At 37.8% G+C, this 21,656-nt stretch overlaps 1 protein-coding gene across 1 annotated transcript in view; it reads right to left on the bottom strand.

Annotated features, from left to right (window-relative positions):
• Positions 1-48: 48 nt before the first annotated feature.
• Positions 49-21,656, bottom strand: part of VSTM2L (V-set and transmembrane domain containing 2 like) — a 54,894-nt gene continuing 33,286 nt past the window's right edge. Inside the window, exons 3-4 of the mRNA XM_063455994.1 lie at positions 6,282-6,329; positions 49-2,458 (exon numbers count right to left, since the gene is read on the bottom strand). Of these exons, the coding sequence (XP_063312064.1) occupies positions 2,186-2,458; positions 6,282-6,329 (321 nt within the window). The 3' untranslated portion in view covers positions 49-2,185. The remainder of the gene's footprint in view (positions 2,459-6,281; positions 6,330-21,656) is intronic.

Genomic DNA, 21,656 nt, shown 5'->3' with positions numbered 1-21,656 from the left:
AGGCAGCCCCGCATATCTCGGCACATAAATAGATTCCACCATCCGGTCTAGGGTGATCCATTAACTTTATTTACATCCAGAAAGAATTGCAGTGCCCCGGAGGGAATGTGACAGCAAGAAAATAGAACCATAGTCCTTTGTCGATTAGAGGAATGGTCTCCCCTAAACAATAAGGCATCTAGGGGCTTACCGTGTCAAACGAAATAGATATTTTGGCAGCAAACGGATATCACCACATAGTCCATGTCACCCAACTCAGCCATAGCTGTAATTAGCAGCAGCATATACATCGCAATTAGCAAGTGTAGCAAATATTACTATATACTATACACAGTCAAACATGTAACCCCCCTTTTACATGGAATTTGTTACCAAAAGCCAGTTTGGGACAGCTATGAAGAACAGAATATAATCTATACATTCAGCTACTAGAATCACAAACAAATTTTAGAGATCATGAGGAAAGATGGATAAAAAAAATAATTGAGTTTTCTATATCCCTGTGGCATGACATAGAATAGAATGTAAATTAACCATTCACTACTGTAGAAGCGTATTTGCATACAAGAATGTTCGTTCTCCTCTCGATCCATACATTTGTTTGCAGTTCTACTATCAACTTATAGTTTATTTTGTTATGTTTTTTTTTTAGTTTTGTTTTTTACACATTTTTGCACATACTGTTTAGGTGGATGTTGTGCTTTTAAGAAGCAGACATTTTGCTCACCAGCCTGGCTGTACAAGAAGTTAGTATTAATAAAAGTTCACCAGAACAAACAGGGAATGTGTATCTTTAACGCTGTGAGTGTCCGATACATTGTGAGATCACCTCTCCAACTATTAAGTTACCCAGCGAGTGTCTGGTAGAGTGCTACTGTGACAGAAAAGGGCTGGATGAAAATGTGGAGAAACAATACGTTTGCTTTCCACAACAATATTATCATTAAACTCCAGGGAATCGTTTATTCATTGTAATTTTTTTGTTTGGGTTAAAAGAAAAAAAAAAAAAAAAAAAGATAAGGTAGACTGGCTCATTTACATAGTGCCATTCTTCACACCTGCTTTTTAAGCCAAAATTGTAAATTGCTACATTCAATGTTTATTGCACAAACCCTGCAAAATCTCCTCCTTTAACCGTTAACCCACAGCCATTCAGCTGCTGAATTTCAATTTATAATATTCTGTGCCTACCAATAGGATTATGGGAAAAGTATGCCAGACATATTAGTGCAGTGGTCTTTATGAGCCAGCTATGGCCTGTTTCCTCTGGTTGTTTTTTTTTTTTTTTTTTTTACCCATCGGAATAAAATTTGGTTAATACTGAACTCCTGGACCATTGCTTGATACTTGGGGACGTAATTTAGACTCACTGCATTGTCATTATAGCTGGAATATCAAGCCCTATGCCATAGAACCATATTAATTCCACTTTTTAAATTAATATATATTAACTGGTGAGTAGGGATGTCATGTCACCACAGGTAAAAATCTAGTGAGGCTCCGGCCCTCTAAAAATGGAGGATGACACTTCAAACTTGTGATGGGGAAGCCAATATTTAAGGGAAATTAATAAACCTCTTACGTCTTGTTTACTTTCCTGGTCTAGACCAAAGCATCTCAAAGAATTTTGTTTAATTTTGAGGATGTCAATGTGGCCACAGCCAAATTCTGGTGGTCAAATATGTTTTTTATGTATAAATGTTTTCCCCACAGGCATTATGAGAGCTGCAGTCCTGTACAGAGCTATGTAAGTGACTACACTTCCCATAATTCCTTGCGTTACGAAGAATACATGAGCAGAATACAGATTGTTTGCAAGAGTAATGGGGGGGAATTAGTGTGAAGGTGCACAGTCTTTGAAATTAGTAACTGCAGGTGCTACAGTGTGACCAGTGGATTGGAAGAAGATGTGTAGTTGGTTCCAAGTATGAGTGACAGAAAATGGGCACTTTGAGCCCCCTTCATTTGTCTGTATCAATACCAGTCTGTCAGGGCATCTTTAATGCTCCTCAACAACAAAAGGGTAAACTCACACATGAGTCTTTTAAAGTCACAGAGTTCCATTCACCACCCTGCTGGGAGGTGGAAAGGTTTTAACCTGGGACGTTGAGATGGGGAAAAGTGGATCCCTTTCATGCACTCCTGTACATTGGGGGGTGTGGGGCTGGAGAAATCCAGTGGCAGTCTACGGCTGGCATTGGTCACAGGGCACCACTGATCGCTTCTTCAGCTCCTTGCCTGGGAAGTGGCGGTGGGGGCTGGTATCCTGCATGCGGTGAGACCCTCCGTTGCGGCGGCCCAGCTCTGCCTCCACACGCAGGAATGCCTTCACCCGATGCTGCCGCCCTTTCCCGTCACTGTAATCCAGCACGCGGCACTCGTACGTCCCCTCATCAGCAATCTTCACATTGGACAGGCGCAGCCTGTGCGAAATATTGCTGCCGAAAACCTTCACCACCTGCACAGAGAATGGAGGGTTAATATAAACTAGAATTGACTTAAACAAATTATTAATTATTCCAACTTAGTGGGGGGAGGGGAGGTTCTTCTTTAAGACTTGCTTTAGTGAATACATCCCAAAATATCTCAAACCTAAATCAAATATTGGCACTTAACAGCGATCTGTAACCAAACCTTGTTTAATGTGTGGTTGTAGAATTAAAAATGATCTATGCGTCTCAAACCAGTTCTAAACGCATCACCAGCCATCCTAGTTTGATCAATATCTTCAGAATAATTTAGAATTGGGAGTATTTAACCCCAGCCAACCAGCATGAGGAATTCCGGTCTGCAGTATAACCAATGCTCATAGTTTGATAGCAGTTATTATTAGCCTTTATATAGCACCAACAATTTACAATTCTAGAAGCTGGGATATTTGGCAAGTATTGACATACAAAATGATATTGATACAGACAAAAGGTGAAGAATGCCTAGCTTAGATGAGCTTACAATCTAGGAATTAGGGGTGATGGAATACAAAAAGAAGACCAACATGTAAGAGAAGAGGAGGGATTGATGGATAGGATGTCTGTGTTGAAACTAGTAAAACTGGTGTATCGATGAGTGGAAGAAGGGAAACAAATGGACTATGGACATGGATGAAATGTGGAAAGATTGTAATGAGAGAAGCGTCACTCAGGAAGATGGTAAGCTTTCCTAAAGAGTTGTTTTCAATGGACTAGGAGGCAGTCTAACAGCAGGAGGTAGGGCATTGCCGAGGACTGGTGCGACCTTTGTACGCTAGATGTTGGCTGGCGAGAGTATAATCAAGGATCAGATTGGAGAAACCCTACATTCATGGAACACTTTGATAAAGGGTTTGAGAAGAATGGAACAGCCTTAGACTGTCATCCAATGTATTGCTCAAAGGGAAGAGTGTTTGAAATATCCATCATTACCAATCATGGCGTTGACATATTACATCACTATTGGGACAATGCAACATTAGTTTTTTTAAAGAAAGTCCTGCTTTCAATATGTGATTTCTCATAACAACTGGTATGATATAAACATTTATCTTGTAAACAAATGACAAGAACATAAGCAGTCATAAATATCCAGTTTCGAAAAGAAAAGCTGAGCTAATTGTTCTCTCTATTTTAGTGTGCATTTTGCAAATTTGGCTTTCAATTAGCTGTTTAATGGAGAGGCCCCTGCATGTTTCTGGAAGCGAAAAAATAGAGAGGTGCTTAGTAAATACTTTTGATCGACGTACCGAAAAAACAAACTGTACATTGCTACTGATTATAGTTTCTGCTGGAGACACGTTATATACGACTCTTTAATTAAACAGGGGTATGATCTCCTACCCTGCTCTTACGGTAATGCAAAGTTATTCCCCAAATGTGAACAGCTAGAAATTCAAAATGATTTGCAAATTTTCGGTCAAATAATGGAAAAGTTCCCAAGCCAGCATTATTTTCAGTTCAACGTTTTATTGAATAACCCAGCTATTTTGCACTTTGCATGCTATGGATTTCTTTTTAAATTTTTTTTTTTTTTTCAATTCTCTTTTTATTTGTGATTTAAGCAAGGTACAAGTACATACTGTAACAAGCAGGCAGGGGATCAAAGCTGTTACCTGCGCAGCATATTGAAATATACATTCAGACATAACGCAAGCATATGTGTGTACGAATAAAAATAAAAACATACAAAAGAGCAGAAATGGTACCTCAGACAGGGGCGAAAACGACATTGCGTTATTCACCAAGGTGCTACAGATTTGAGGTATCTCATCATACCGTGGCCTACCACAGGAATTGATCAAAGAAGAGCTTTGGTGTTGGCAACCCCTTGATGGAGTGTGAGGGTTGGGAACAGGTAGCAAAATCCCCCCTCTGTCTAATGTTACTATTAAGTGAAAACAAGGTGAGAATTTGCAATACATCACAGTAAGCCAATACAGAACCGTCCCTACCTAACCATACACTAATCCCTGGTAAGCCAACAGATTAGGGGGGCTCTTCAGACACACTTTACTGGCACTTCTGTGCTGAGACAAACCCCCTCCGTGGAATAATACTAGTTGTGAGACTGAGGGGATCTTGTCATGTTAGCCAGTTTGTTTCGGACATGTTGGTTTCTCATTGGCAGGTGAAGGGTCGGGGAGGGTGGGTCAGTGGTGTCGGGTTTGTGTTAGGGTGGGTTCTTTGCCGCTGTGTGGTTGTTCGGCCTGGGCCGTCTATGTGTGTGGAATGTTCCACCAGAGTGGAGGGGTATTGCATCCAGTACCCTGGAGTGACGGAAGAGCATGAGGGTGAGGAGGGGGGGGGTCTGGTCTGGAAGTAAAGGATGGCATCTAGTAGGAGAGGGGGTGTCAGCGGGTCGGCTCCAGGTCCCCTCTCCCCCCACCGGGCACGCAGGGAAGCATCCGGAAGTGGCTCCGCCATATGTGGTGTCCTTGTGCACTATGGGGACTGTTATATCGCCGTTGAAAGTTGTGTATTTCCGTTCCGGGTTGGGTAGATTGTTGTTAGCCAATGTGTCCAGTGGTACCAGATTTTCTGGTAGGTCTGGCTTTTTCCCTTTGCCATCAGGATGATTTCCTCTATGTTCCTGATGTCTTCCACTCTCGATGGATTGTAACTGGTCTATTAAAATGAGATGGAAGAGTCTACTAAAATAGTTCTGTTATATTAGAAATATATTTCTAAGGGTATCTTACTTGTGATAATAGTGCATAAATTAAAAACGCTGGTCGCTATGCACTATTTTAAGCTACAGTTTGCCAAATAATTTATTTGATGGGCATTCCTTTTACTGTTAATAAAATATATATATAAAAGTTTCCTCGTTTTTTGACTCAAAGAATTATCACCTCTTGTCTACTGAACAAGATCAATTGAAACAGTTGCTCCTACTAATTAGCTTTCCTTCCAAATTGATCGTCTCTTGGTATTTTCCATTCGGTTAAGTGTAAAGCTTTCCCGGGTCAGAAGGACAAGAGTGTAAATCAGATTCATGTCTAATTTCTCGTTCCGCACCTCCTAACCTATCCCTTTATTTATGTTTTCTAGAGTAAATGAAATCAACAAGCTTGGTGTGGTTGTTAAGGAGTATAATGACTATAGCAATCATTTAATATTGATTTAAAATACAACTTCAAATGGTTGGGCAACCACAGAAAGGAATTTACAAAGAATAATAGTCTGGTGTAAGAAATATATATCTTCCTCACCTCCCTCCCAACTGTTCTCTACCCCATCCTTTATTTATTTTTTCTCAACCTCTCCAGACCAAAAATAAGAAATAATCAGATGGCCTTGCTTGCGTTACTCACTAGTGGAATGGTCTTTAGATCAATTTTCTTGCCCGTGTACAGGTCGAGATCTGGGCATTTACAAGATCAGTTCCTTGTAGACTATTAATAAGACCTGGGCATGTGGACAAGTTGGAGAACACTTGTCTCAATGGCAAGGTGTCCAAGCAGAAGGTCTATACCAGCAAAAATACAAGAATCCAACTTGATCCATGGCAAAGTGCATTTGTTAGTTCCCTCGAGAAGCTGAACTTAGAACTTGGACTCCTGCTCCATTACATGCCACATTTGAGTCTACGAGACCCTCATTCATGGAACAGGCAATGCAAGCAAATAATAGAAGTTCAGTCCATTCTACTTGTGTTGCTCCTGACTCTCGTTGTTAATTAAAAAAATGAGTGAGTCCCCTCTACCCCAGACATTTCTGATATATTTTTTTAATTGCAGCATACTTTACTTAACCAGCAACAGCTTAAACCACCCTCAACCACAGGTAATGCACACATTTATTACTTACACTTATCTTGGTGGCTCCTTTCTCTGGGGTTCCAGAAAGACTTTTCAGCTGAAGACAGAAAAAAAAGAAAAAGAGAAATTGTGATTTTGTTTTTCTTAAGTGTCAGCAAATAATGTCATGCATATACAAACATTGATATGTGCCTGTATACATTTTTGATATGTGCCTGTATACATTTTTGATATGTGTATGTATCTAATGATATGATGGTGTTGGAACGGAGACCACCGTTTGATGATCTGTTCTACTCCTGTCTCCACAATCCAAGTACAAGACATTTATAAAGCTCTCTTATCATTACCCTTCTTTTAATAGAGTAATAATGGTATGTATATTCACTGCTCTGTGTACATGGAGTAATAATGGTGAGTATCCTCATTGCTCTGTATATGGAGTATTGGTATGTATCCACACTACTGTGTATATGTGGAGTAAATGATACGTATCTACCAGATGGACTAAAACAGTTTTTAAGCTTTGTATTGGCAGTCGTGGTCCTGTACTCCTCTGGCTATGCATCTAGATAAAATGGTACAAAACTGGGCATATGGAATGGCAGCTGCTTTATTTCCTATTCTAGTCCCAAGTGTAGCCAAACTAATTCAACACCTGTCCATGGTTCATTGAGCCTTGACCTTAGTCGCAAAAAACCCTAAGGAATTTAATCACCACTGTGGGCACACAAGACTCTCACAAAATGGTTTACACCCTGCCAACGTCTCCAGTTGTTTCCAGGTAAATTCAGTCAAAGGGGATGCAACAGCAACAGTTAAACATTCAGTGATTACATTAAGGAAAATTTACCTAACTATTTAGTGCCCCCTATGGAGTGCCCGTAGTGTGACAACCAGTACATCATGATAAACCACCCTGGCATTTTACCTTTAACGCAGAGCTTAAACAACAAGATCAGGTCCAGCACTAGAATGCTTGATAGTGTTCTACAATAGAATTCTACAATTATAATTCTATACAAATTTACCAATCATTGTTATTACATGTTCATTCTACAAATGTATTTATTAAAGTATCATTGCTTCGGGGCTGTTAATTATATGTTGCTCCCTCTTGCTTCAACACATAAGAGTAAGACAATATTCCTTTATCCACAATTAAATATTTATTTATTTTTTTAATTTAAATTTTTCAATATAAAACACAAAGGGCAAAACAATACATTAATAAAATAGCCATAATAAATGTAAGGTCGGTCACATAATACTTAATAACATTTTGTTTGATTATTTTTAACAATGAACGAGAATGAGTATGTGGTCAATCTATATTTAGAGCTTAGGGTTAGTACATATAGACAAAACATGAAACACAAACCAAATTATAAGACATAACGCAGGACATAAAATGATTTCTATATGGTGCCATAAGAGAAAATGAAGCTACAATGTATCGAACAGCCAACTTATTGGTTATAACAGACTGAATTGGATACCGCTATATTGTATTGCACGTACCGTAGGTTTTCAAAAAAAATTAAGATCCTTTCCAGGATCCCATAAGGATGCATTTTTATTCTGGTTTTCACTTAATACACTAAGACTTGGTTTCATATTAACCTGAAATATAGGTTGGTTTTTAAACTAATAGCCATTCTCCATTGTTTTGAAATGACTTTCTCTGTTGCTAGAAATAGATGGGTTTCCGATCGATTTATTCAAAAAAGACATAGAGGTCCATTTAAGATGAAGTAAGACAGCTTCGCGAGATTTCGCTATTTTCACAATTAAAAATTGATGAAAGGAAGTGATATGTTTTTTTTCTATAGATCTTTTCTCTTTACACCTTCCCACCAGACAAGAAGATACGGACCTGTAGTTAATCTACATAGACTGATTTAAGGCCATTTGTATATAAACTCATAATTCAATCACGAAAAATTCCCTTATTGCCAAATGAGAACTTTGACAGAAATCCGCAGTTCAAAGGCAACTAAAGCTATAGAGGGGACAACGATTGAGTTATTTTTAATTCCTTGAACAGTATTTAATAATTTCCAGACATTATCTCTGCCCATTCTGTTTAATATAAAGCCTGGTTGATCCAAATGTATTAACTTGGGAATGATCAATTTTTTTGGTCTAACTGCTAGGATCCTGGAGAAAATCTTGTTATCGATGTTCAGTAACAATATAGGCCAGTAGTTTCAGACAAAATGAAGATCTTTATCTGGTTTGGGAATTGGTGTTGTTAATGCTTGAAACCTGTCAGAAAGAAAGGGAATCTATTATCCGTGCAACAGCAGCGAGACAGTTGATTCAAACAACAACAACAAATAAAACTGCAGTGAGTCCATCTGGACCTGGGATCCTCCCTGTTTGGAGAATTTATTTTTTTCTTTTCTTTTTTTTTTTACCTTTCCCTCCCCATTCTTTCTCTTTTCCTTTCCCTTTCCTTTCTTTTATCAAACATACATAACTAAACTAGTATGTAACGTTAGACATATCTTCAGTGCAATACCGTGCACAGATTTACTTCAATACATCTATATTTCCTAAAGATGATACCATACATAAAAACATCAAAAAAAAAAAAAAATAGCTCTTGATCGAGGGGATTGGAGGAAGAGAGGGGAGAGTTTTGTGCATTTTTCCTAGACTTCCCTTACGTTTATAAGGTGTTTCATTATAGCATACTGATTTTTCTTATTGATTCATCCTAAAAACTGTATATTTAAGTATTTTATTGTTAGGAGTCGGAATATGTTTTTCCATGCTTAGTTGATGACATAATTGATATTTAATTAAACACCACCAAAAACCACCAATTTCTAGCTATAGTTAATTTTGCTGCTGTCAACATGTGGATTAACAAGATCAAATCTTTTTTTTTTTTCATACTGGGTATATTAATATGTAGAAGCATCAGATCTGGTGTTAGGGATATCGTACCCCTCATCTCTAGTGTTCAGAAGAATGGTTAAGATATATTTAAATTATCTTTTTAGGAACTAAATGCCATCTTAAAGTGTAGCTTGTTCAGATTCAAACAGTGAAGATTTTTATTTAAAAACTGGATTGATCTACACCACTCTTTATGGGAGATTTGCAAACCCAAATCTTTGCTCCATTTCGATATCGCTGTTGGGAAATATTTATTTTCCATTTTATAAAGCAAAAGATTTTAGAAATTAGTTTTTTAGTGTCCGTTGAATTAATAATTTGCTCAAAATGTTTTACATTTTCTTCATAAGATAGTTTGTCTTTTCATTATAAATTATCTTACTTTCACATAATCAAAAAAAATCTTTGTTCATAAAACCTGAAGTCATTTTTAAGTCACTGAAAGTTCAAAATTTTCCTGATATATTTACATCTTCAATGGTTTTAATACCTTTTTCAGACCATGAGAGTAGATTAATGTCAGGTAATAAATCGTTTAGTAATTCAATTTTTAAAGATAGAAAAATACTTTCTTCCATATCTAATTTCCGTTTTATTTGAAACCAATTTTTTAATATATGATTTAAAGCAAAAAATTCCCCCCAAAAGTTGAATTTTCTAATTATAATATTTTTATAAGGGCCTTAGTTTCAAGTTTGTACCAGCATTCCTCTTCAGATGGCTCCTGAAAGGTTCGTATAGTATGTGTTAAAAGAGTAGCCTGAATCAACCTTGTCAGTGATGGAATCCCTTATCCTCCATCTTCTAGTTTCTTTGACAATAATTTGGCGCTAATTCTAGGTTTTTTTTTTTGACCATATAAATTTAGTAAAAGAAGACTGTAATCAGTTGATCCATCTTAGAGGAATATTGCTTGGAATTAAGCTCAAGATATATGTTATTTTAGATAGGACATATGATTTTATAGTGTTAATCTCCCCCCACCATGATACTTATTTTTTTTGTCCAGGTATTTAGCTTAATATTAATTTCCCTTATCAGGGGGAGCAAGTTAATCTCCATCCATTTTTGCGGGTTTGCTGACATTTTTTTATCCTAAATAGGAAAAATGCTTATTTGCCCAAAGGAAATCAAACTAATCCATAATCTCTACTTTCATCTGAGGTGTAAAAAAAAAAGGAGAGCGCCGTTGTTTTAGAGGTGTTTAGTATGTAATTCGAAAATCGTTATATCTTTGTATTACCTCCATTAGTTCATTGATTGAATTTGCTGGCTCTTCCAGCACAATGAGTATACAACTTTATTTTAATTTCCACTTGATCTTTAAAAGCTTTCATTTTGTTGTTATTTCTTATCTTGAAAGCCAATACCTCAATGGTCATGACATAAAGAAGAGGAGAAAGCGGACAGCCTTCTCTAGTACCATTATTCAATTTAAATCCGTTGTAAGGAAATACCCTGGCCAATTACTTTTAATGTAGGGCTCGAATATAGAGCCATTATGGCTTGGTGGAACCTACCCATAAAGCTTTCAAGGTATTTGAAAGGAAATCCCAGCTGAACCTGTCAAATGCTTTTTCAGCATCCAATGACAGGGCCAGCATCGGGACCCTTCTACGCTTAGCGATCTCAAAGATATTTGACAATGTTCGTATGTGGCTTGTTGATGAACGTCCTGGGATAAATCTCACCTGGTCTATATGTATTAAGTTAGTTATAACAGATTTAAGTCTATTTGCCATAATACCAGCGTACAATTTTAGAACTTCATTTAAAAGAGAAATAGGTCTGTAGCTCGTAACAAATATTGACTCGTGACTATATTCCCTCTTAAAAGATCTTCCAGAAGACTTCCTTTTTCTGCAAACTCTTTAAAAGTACTCTGTAGGTAAGGCGCCATTTCTTTTTCAATTGATTTATAAAACATGGCTGTCAGACCATCATTAGATAGATTATTAGAAAAGTTTTCTTGAAAATGAAAATTTATATTTTTTATATATATATATATATATATACTCTTTATTTTGTGGAGATTCAAATAAAAATTCTTTAAGTTTCCATTCTGGTCGTTTTTTAATAAATGTATTTTTTTTTGTGATCTGACTATGTAATCTCATCAATATCAATTTTCTTGAATAGAGTTTATATCTGTCAAACTATAGTCAATTATTGAATAAGCAAGGTATGTTTTGTAAAAACACTTATAGTCTCGTTCCTTGGTATGAAATATACGCCAGGTATCATAGAGGGAATTCCCCTGGGTGAAGGATCGAAATTTTGATGCTTGTATGTGGACATTATTATCTATCTGTCTGTCTTTCATTGTCTGTTTATCCATCTTAGGGTTCATCACGCAATTGAAATCTCCCATCCAGATGATATGTCCCTGTTTTATCTTATTCAATCTTTCCCAAAATCTTGATATAAATTTCAAGTCTTTTGAGTTTTGGAAAAAATTGTCTATACTCTTCCAATGTGTCTCTTGTATAGCACAGATATCTAGTTTGTGTTATTTTAATGATTGGATGAGAATAGATTGTTTGTTGGGGGAATTTAATCCCCTCACATTCAAATAAGCAAACTTAACCATTGATTTCCAACCTGCACATACCTCCGGCTCCTCTCAGATACCCAACATCAAGAGCATAAAGTACAACGACAAAAAAACAGAACATAGAAAATACTAAAAACATACATTCATAGGTTCTAGAACCTATCTCAGAGATATACTCTGGCAACTGGTACTTGAAAAGTACCATCATCCCTATTGTGTGTTCCAATACACACCGATGGGAGGACGCACATTAGGTCGACTAATCACCACCCCAGTGGTAATTCCGAAAATCAGACTACGGAGCCGAAGAATAAAGAATCTAATTGAAGGAGTTAATTTTGTAGATATATCTTGTGGAAGGGAGGAGGAGAGAATGAATAGAAAGAAGAAACAGTAGAAAGATTCACGACAGTAATTCCATTTAAAAAAAAAAATATATATATATATATATATATAATTAGAATCACATAGCATATTCCTTATTACAGGTACACCGAATTAACTTGTCATTATTATTACTTCTTTTCCAAAATGTTGTTTTCTATATACAATTCTTAATCACAGTGTGTGTTACTTTTTTATCTTAATAATTATATATCAACTTCCATTCCTTCAAAGTGTTTGTAATACTATTCTCTTCTATATTTGTGCATAGTTTTGTATTACTTGTAGTGTTTCGTGGGTTAGTATCTTAGTGTGAAATATATAAATTTTATAAAAACTAAAAATGTCTTATTTTCCCCTATTTAATTACCCTAATCTTCCTATCTATTTTCCCTTTCTTCCATTTCTTTTCTCTTCCTTTTTCCTTTCTCTTACACCTTTCACCTTTCCTCTAGTGTTCCATGTGTATCTATAAATGTGTCATATCCACAAAAAACCCAATTAACTATTTTAATCCGCCTTTAGCTTCATATTATGTATATAAATCTTTTACCCTTCCATCATTTCCCCTCCCCCTACTCCCTCCCTGCCTCTTCCTGTGCCAAACAGGAATATAATTAAATATATATATATATATATCTTCCTCTTCTTTCTTCTCATCCCCTTCCTCTGTCTTCATCTTCTTCTTCTTAGTATATAGATATAAACTAATATTCCGTGTCTCTTAATGTCCATTCACATTTTCCTTCCTATCACTTCCATTTTCTTGATTATTGGCCATTGGCTTCTAAGATCAGATGTCTCTCTTGTAGCCAATCTTTCAGCTTTTCTTGGGCGTCAATTGCATATGTTCTTGAATCTCTATAAAGCCATAGTCCTACAGGGAATCCCCATCTGTATTGAATGTTGTTGGCTCTTAATATGTCTGTATATTTTGCGTGGTATCTTCTTTTGGTTCTTGTGTATATCGATAAATCCGAGTAAATGGTTATTTTATTTATAAGGAGCATGAATTTTTCCTTATCTGAATGAGTTTGTTATGGCTAGTTTAATTCGAAAGGACGGACAGCAGATCATGACGTCTCAGGGGTTATTTGTAGACAGATGTTTAGGTTTGGGTATTCTATGCCATCATTCTATTAAAGGGCCGTGTATCTCATTTTTTTATATTTAAACTGGCAATAAAAAAAAAAAGAAAATTCCAAGTTTTTCTTTGGTAACTTCTTCTGGAATATTCATTACTTTTAAGTTGTTGCGTCGTGACCTGTATTCCAGGTCTGCATGTTCTTGTTCCATTTGAGCAATTTGACTTTTTAATTGATCGATATCATTCTGATTCTGTGTCGAACCTTGTTCCATTTGTTTCATTTTTTCAGAATTTTCTATTACGTTGCCATTAATGTTGAATAAATCCTTTTTAAACTCTTCTGAATTTCATTTCTGATCTTTGTAAATTTCCAGAGCACAGTTAAGCAGATCTACCGTCACCATTTGGAGCTCAATTGCAGTCTCAGCCTTCTCTGCTCTCTTTCTTGTTCCCCACTCTTTGTTGTTTCATCCAAAGAGTTACTTTGATCCCCTGTTTTCTGGGGTTGGGGGTGAAAAAAAGGATAAACATTTCTCCAATGGTCCATTTTTGTTCTCCTGTTTCTAGTTTTTCTAGCCGACATTTTGTAGCGTTAAATTTGAAAAGAGGAGAGAAGACAAAAATAAACAAAAAACTAAACGGCAACCAAAGTATGTACAGTCTCTCTGCTTTGTCTCCTGCAAACTTCCACGCCTACAGCAGTCTAACGACGCACTCCTTTTTCCAGCCTCTTTTGTTAATTTCCTATTGGAATTCTTCCCCTTTGAATTCATTTTTTCGCTTCTTCTTTTTTTTAATCCTTTTTTTCCTTCCTTCCTTCCCTCCCTTCCTTCCTTTTTTTTTTCTCTCGTTCTTCTCTCTTTTCTCTTCCCCTTCTCTTCCCTTTTTCCTCTTTTTGTTAGTAAAAAAAAAAAAAATATATATATATATGTTATTTATTTTTTTACATTTTTTTCCGTTCACTTTCACTGCTTTTTCCACCTTTCTAAAGAAATTAAGGTTTTATGTATCTATCTACCAATAAAGGGAGCAAAGGGGACCGAGGTTTGAGAGGAGAGAAGTAAAAAACAAGAAATAGGTGCTGTTCAAAATTGTATATCAAACAAAAAGGCAAAATGGCAATTTAATTCCACTTTTACATTTATATATATATATGGATTTTTTTTCTTCCTTTCAGGGAGCATACATCTCACCCAAGTGTCCTTAATGTAAAGCAGGGGATCCCTTTCTCGAGATCAAATCTGCTGGCAGTATAAAGTTATTTTCACCACGCAAGGTCCAGAGTTGTCCACAGCACTAGATCCCCAATGTCATCACAAGCAGACAGCCCTCCATCCCGTTCTGTCTGCGTCTGTCTCGCCCACCTACTGCCCACCTCGAGACTCTCGGGTCCTCCAGCCCTCAAGCTTGCTCTTTATCCCTGCAGAAACATTTCAGGGTTTTTTCCAGGAGAAATCTTCTTTAGAAAGTTTTTTTTATCCCACTGCCATCCACCCTAGATCCAGCTTCAGATAGCCACATCAGAAGCCGTGGCGTTCTCCCTCCATCGTTCTTCAACCGGCTCCTAAACCTGCGAGGGTAGCAGCGTGCGGCGTGTTACGTCATCGCTCCACTCCGTATTAACTATTATACAATTATTACAGGCATTCATGATGATTATGAAATCTATAATTTATTTGGCTGACATATCCTTCAGAATGAAGGATGCTTTTTGTGTGATTTTATTAATATTGTGTGGGTCGATGTCAATCAAAACAGTCTTTTGGATGTTTGATCTTTGGAATCACACAGGGCATCGCCATGTTTTTTTTTTTTTTTTCCCCCTGCAAACTATTCTCAATTTACATTGCCGAGTGTATGAGAGCGGAATGGAATGATACGTAATCAGAGTGACAGGATCAGTCTATCGTTACTGCAAATCAACCCATCAGTCACACACTGGCATCTGTACACCATCGTGTGGATTTCCTAGAGAGAAAGCCTGAAGACTGTTTTGAAAGCTTACTGCGGCGTGCGCGCTCAGCCCTTCAGAATCTGCCACATTGATCTAAGCTCTGAATGCATTCATAAGGTTATCTGCACTGTACGTGTAATCTTGACTCTAACAGGGAAGCTTGAGATGGAACAACACAATGAGATGTTGGGGTCGGGTCAGGGATGTGATAATAATGTGAGGTTGTCATCGAGTGTCTAGTACGGATGTAAGGTCAGTTTTCCAGGGGAGCATGTGGTTTGACTCCTGAGATTTATACATACGCTGCAAGTCACAGCGGAGTCATTTCACAAGGAACCATATCTTAAAGGTGAACTGTGTCCTTCTCGTTGTTGACAGTTCCTCCTTGAACTGCCTTTGGCGTGAAAAAGTATACCTGACTTCACAGAACATTCTGCCAGTCTGTGCTTCCATTCTCTGACGATGATCAGAACGTGTATGTATGCTCGTATTAGATCTACCTTGTTGATCAGTGCATGCATGCATTGTCATGGACCTAAGTTGTGAATCATGGGATATTTCAACTTTGCATCAAATGCCAGGTTATGCCAGAACAGTCTTGTATGTAACAGGTATACAAATAAAAAAATATATATATTTTTGTTTTAAAGTAAAGTAAAAGCATGACTTACAACTAATTTTTATTTAGCCATGAGACTGTGTCTGGTTTTACTTCTTAAAATGGCCAAGTCGCATGGCCATACATACATGGGCATATGGTACTGAAAACAAAAACATTTCCTAAAGGTTATTATTTTATTCTGTTCCATTGTTCTCCTGGGTTCTCCTGGAAGCTTTTGTGTACCGACAGCTTCAGAAAATAATCCTCCACCATGACAAGCGCACCACAAAACAGGGGAGCCACGCAAGCATACCCTCTGACTGCATCGCGGCTGGACACTGGAGAAACGCCGACTGGAGGGGCCCTCGCCGCCTACTGCTCCGGGCACCGGCCCGACGGCGGATGGGGATCGGTTAGACCACACAGGCTGGACTTTGCAGCACTTAATGCGGACACAGCACACTAAGCCTAGCAATATGTGCACTCAATCTTTGCCTATACCTGAACTGATCAACGTGCAAACAGGCGACATGTTATATGAGTATAAGCGCTGGTAAAATCTTAAAAATGCAGACATCGTTAAACACATACCACTATACTTTTCACTCATGCATAATCTGCTCAAAAATGTTTATAGCTTGTACCAAACAATAACAAAAAGAAAAATGTGCAGTTCTTTAGTGCCAACTTGCGAATCTTGATGGATAAAATATGCGTGCTGTTGTGGCACATTACAAATGCTTGTTATTTTCATGCACAGAAAAAAAAAAGAATTAAAAAAAAAGAAGAAAATAATCCTCCAACCAAAAGAAGAAAACTATTTATAGAGGCAAAGTCAGCCTTAAATGGACGTTATAGTCACCAGAATCACTACAGCTTAATGTAGTTGTTCTGGTGTCTACAGCCTGACTCTGCAGTCGTAGCACTGTAAACACTGTCTTTTCAGAGAAAAGGCAGTGTTTACATTGCTGGCTAGTAACACCTCTAGTGACAGTCACTCAGATGGACACTAGGGGTGCTTCCTAGTCCAGTGCTGCACATTGTGCAACACTGGCATTCAGCATCTCCACGCTCTGCATGGAGGCATTGAATGCATAGAGATGCACAGGCGCAATAAACTCCCAGTGCTTTCCTTTGGGAAACTATTGGATTGGCTGAGCTGATCAAGACTGATGATGTCAGCCATGGAGGTGGGACCTGCTACGGGCAAGACCAGTGCTGCGTGGGAAAAAAGGCAAGTAAACTGACATTCTCATGCAATCGGGGGGGGGGGGGGGGGGGTCACCTAAATAGTTAAACACTATATTGTCAGGAATCCATGTTTGTATTCCTGACACTATAGTGCCCCTTTAAATAATAACCTAAATGCATTTTAATCTCCTACACAGTTAAAAGAAAATAAATGTAAAAATACTGTATAGCATAAAACATCTGCAGGATTTACCAAAATCAATAAGGAAGGTTTCTTGTGTCTTGCAATATTTTCAATATTCTCTCTCAGTTTTGTGCTGTGAAGCCCGGAAGCCAACAGACACAACTCTCCATTGGCTATTGGCTGGGGTGACGTCACAGTCAACCAACAGCCAGCTGGGACTCACTTTGCTCTTACTGGAGATGTGTATAGAACAAGGATTATCATGCAATTAGATTTTTCTTACAGCTACAGAGCAAAGTCACACCAGAGGTCTAAAAGGTTCAAGGTTCTTATAAAGTCAGCAAACGTGCTCTGTTATCACATCAAAACCAGAGGGACGTAAGCATAACTTTATGCCATGCATCTTAATCTTCGCTTCTCCCCCCCCCCCCCGATGTTGCTAGACTACAACTCCCATGATTCTCTCTACCATCTACTGCATTCAAACAGGGTCATCCACTAAACATTCACACAAAATCTGGTAAAAATCACCAAATTACAAACCATAATGGCAGTTTTTATATTTACTAAAGGCGGTCGGAATTCAGTTGAGCCGAGCTAATCTGCAGTAATTACACGGATGTATTCAGTGTCTGCATGAAAGTCAGTGCTTTTGCATCCGAACGCTATAAAAAGCATGGGATTAGGGAGATTCACAAAGCACCGATATTAACAAAATTCGGAATCAAACGCATCCCAAGTGAATTTATCATTTGAAGAACTATTTGCAAATAGTTACAAAATAACAAACTCCCAGCAACACAAGGTCTAATTATGTGCAAGCTGGCAAGCTGCCAGAGGGATGGATCATGCCACTAATTGGTACTGTTCACCCCCCACTTGTATAATTACTTAAAGCCCCCACAACCGCCCATGGGTGGTAGCTTAAATGGGGGACCTTAGATCCCCCATATATTATTAATAATGCCCCCACCAGCTGCTAATGGGTGGCACCTGGGGTGGGGATGTTAGGCGTTCCCTGGCATAAAAATAGTTGCCTCAACCTGATGATCACTGGTAGGGGGCACAGGTGGGGGACCATGCCCCCCCCCTCTTATTTGGTAGGGCCTGACTCCCCAGTCGCTGGTTTTAAATATTCGGTTGATATGCCATAGGGTGGTTTAATGAATGAATTCATTCATTAATTTATGTTTTTTTTACTTTAATATGGCAGCTGCCACAGGGTTAACCCTCCCAAGGGCTTTGCATTATTTGCCTGCTCGCTGCTAGCACTGCTAGTGGGAAGATAGCTTGTTTTATTTTAAACCCGGGCCTGGATTTGAAGCGTTCGGATCCAGGTTTCAGCTGTCTAGCCGGCCGGAATCCAGACATAATTCAGGCCCATTCAGTGCCAGAACGGCAAAATCCGGACATGGATAAATAGCGCAAATAGTGTCTGGATTTAGCAGTCCGAATGGCTCCGTACACAGCCGGATGGTTTTGCCCCATTGGGCGCAGCACCATTCAGACTCCTTCTTTTGTCTTGGGTCTCACTTTTCTGTCCTAACAGCTACCTTTTTCTCCCTATCTGTAATTTTTTTCTTTATTCATTTAATTAAAAAAAAAAGTGTCAGAACTTCTGCTCAAGATGGTTATATGGCAGTGTACCGCTAGTGTTAACAATATGGTGTTAAAAGATATTTATTCTGCATCTGTTTTAGCTTTTATCGACCTCTGTTACTTCTCAAGATATTTAATATTATATTTATTATAGTTATACTGAACCGGTTGAGCATCCCAGGACAAAATGAATTCTAACTGTATTCTTTCTGTTTAAACAGCTTCTAAATACATATATGTCCATTCAGAAAAATGTATATTGAATTTTTAGTGAAGGCAAGGTAAAATGGAATATATAGAGAACCGAGATTTATTATTGTTCGTCGTTTGTCTTTTGTTCACCATATTGATTGATGTACTGCAGTTGCATTCTGCTGGTATACAGTATTTGTTACGATAACGGGAAAATCAGTAGATAAGCAGTCATCTAATTATCTGAGGATATCTTTCAGAAGACATCATTTAAGGAAGTATTTAATTTAAAGTTCAGCAACAGATTAAGAGATACCTGTCCGCTAATTCTGCCTTAACCTTAACATGTTTCCAAAATCAAGCACGTTTCAAACCACAGTTACTTATCAAAACAAATTTACCCAAATAGAATCTATTATGTCTCAGATAAATAAATGGCTAAATATATCACATTAATTTATATCCCTACATTCCAATGATTAATTTCTTTGATATGTGTTCATATCATCTTAGCATTCTCTGCAAAGTGTGAAACAATAAACAATGATATTTTGATAGATCTAAAAATAATTAAAGAAAAGCCAAAAAAAAAAACCAGTAAAATTCTTTAAAGCTTTACGTCAAATGAGATCCCATAATTAATTGGGCTTGGCGCCGAAAGCGAGATTAGTGATTAGCTTTATTACAAATTGAAACGTGTTGCCAAATAATGAAATAGAACGACAGCTAGGAGTAGAACGGAGAGTCGGAGCTAGACAGGTTGTGGAGTGAGAATTATTTTAGCAAATTCTTTTTTAACGTGTTATGTTTCTGGAACCGGAGCGGAACCCAGGAAGATTCTTCTTACTTCAGTAATTTGGTAGTAGCTTATATTTCGACTTTGTTTAAAAACAAGATAAAAATAGATTTTATTTTTCCTTCTTTTTATTGGAGCGAGGATAACACTCTAGGTCTATGTTATTTGCCACATGGTTAATCAGTCTGGCAGACTTTGTTTCTTGCCTTTGGCGTTTGGATTGTACTCCATTGTTCCTTGTTTGTGAGCATGTTAAGAAATTGTATGTTGAGCGGCCACAGGGCCAGACAAAGTTTCCTTTGACTTCTAGATGGATTGATATAATTTTTTGTGCCATCCTTCAGCATCTGTCAGTAAAATCTTTGGTGTTTGGCTCTTGTGCGCATGGCAAAGCATTCCATTCAGCATGGCGCTGTTGGACGTTGCTGGGTTTGTGCCAATGGAAGTCAATAAGGAAGACTAATCCTTTCCATGGATTTCCACAAACGTACAAAATCTTAAATTCAATAATCTTACCCGATAAGGGCAGTTTAAATCTAACCTTGGGTTTTACTTGATTATCCATTAAACTGTAGATGTGAATAGGTGCCCAAATCCAGATCTGGATGAGATACAGATTTACTTCTTACAGTACCTGCCATTTTAGTTACTATTCCACATTCCTTACCCATGCCAGTCCAGTAATAGCACTTTACCCATGCCAGGCCATAAATGGTACCAGACCCAGGCCCCTGCTGGCTCTTTACCTATGATGGAACACTGTGTATATTTTATTTTACAATTGGATACAGGAATAGGGTGATTGCGCACACAATGGCAGATGATTTTCTTGGTATTGATGTAAAATACCTAAACAATGAAAACATAAAAGGCCATCATATGTATGTACATACAGAATAAAAAGTTAAAATGACTTGGAACACTCACAATATTTAGAGCCCATATAAGTCGGCTCTAAACCGTAATGGTGTTTTCATCAATCAGATGCAGTACAAAGGCAAGTTCGGGTCCCCCAGAAGGTGATGATATTCCTCTGAGTAGTAATCAGGAACCAGATGAAATAAGTAAATAACTTTCATTAAACAAAAAGTAATATAAAGCAAGCACAACGCGTTTCGGCCTTGCATAGTAGGTCTTGCTCAGGTGCATATGGTATAACAAATGAAAAGAAAATTCTTATATAGCACAAACAATCACATGAAAACAATATACATGTGTTAAATTAAGAACGGAACCAGCCCATATATGGAAGTTCCGGATCGATCTTGCCACATTCAACATGGAGGATAGCGATATTTTCTATAGATGTCCTTGTGACCTTCCCAAGATAGTCGCTCCAAATATTTTTATTTTATGGATATTTTCCATAATACTGCAGGAAAGAATTACCCTGGACTCCTAGTGAGGGCGGAAAAAGACCGCTGACGACAAACTTGAGTGCTGGACAATAGGAGATACAACGTTGCAAAATTGAGGTAGCCTTTATATCAGGGAGGATAGGATGGAGACTTACCAGTAAGTGAAGAATAAGTTGAGAGAGTCTGACTTGTTTACCCGCTCATTGTTTTCGTTAAGAAGTGGTATTGTTTTTGCTGTGTGCATTTGTTCTTCTCTTTTGTCACAGCGTTTGCTATTCCAGAGCCAGCACAGTTTTAAAAGATATCTAATAAGACGATTCGACTTGGGGAGTCGCAGTCTGCTAAGGGCTGATGGCAGTAGCCCGACTGCGTTTGGACTCATGGAAAAATCATGGAAGAACTGCCTTAAGAGTAAACACCCCAACAGCAGACAGATTGTTAATGTTAAAGATGGCTTGTTATGAAAGATAAATAAAGTTGTGGACCTTGCCGGGCACTAGTGGGTTCTGGATCAGCAGTCATACCAGTCATGGTGTAAGATGACTTAGCACTCAACGTAACATATATTAATTTCCCACTTTGGGTTTGTGGTTCGTTTGCTGCAGCACAAACCAAAT

The sequence above is a fragment of the Pelobates fuscus genome, chromosome 5, assembly GCF_036172605.1.
Source record: "Pelobates fuscus isolate aPelFus1 chromosome 5, aPelFus1.pri, whole genome shotgun sequence".
In the NCBI taxonomy this organism is placed as follows: Eukaryota; Metazoa; Chordata; class Amphibia; order Anura; family Pelobatidae; genus Pelobates; species Pelobates fuscus.
Note: the sequence above shows the minus strand (reverse complement) of the source record. Positions and strands in the feature narration are given on the sequence as shown.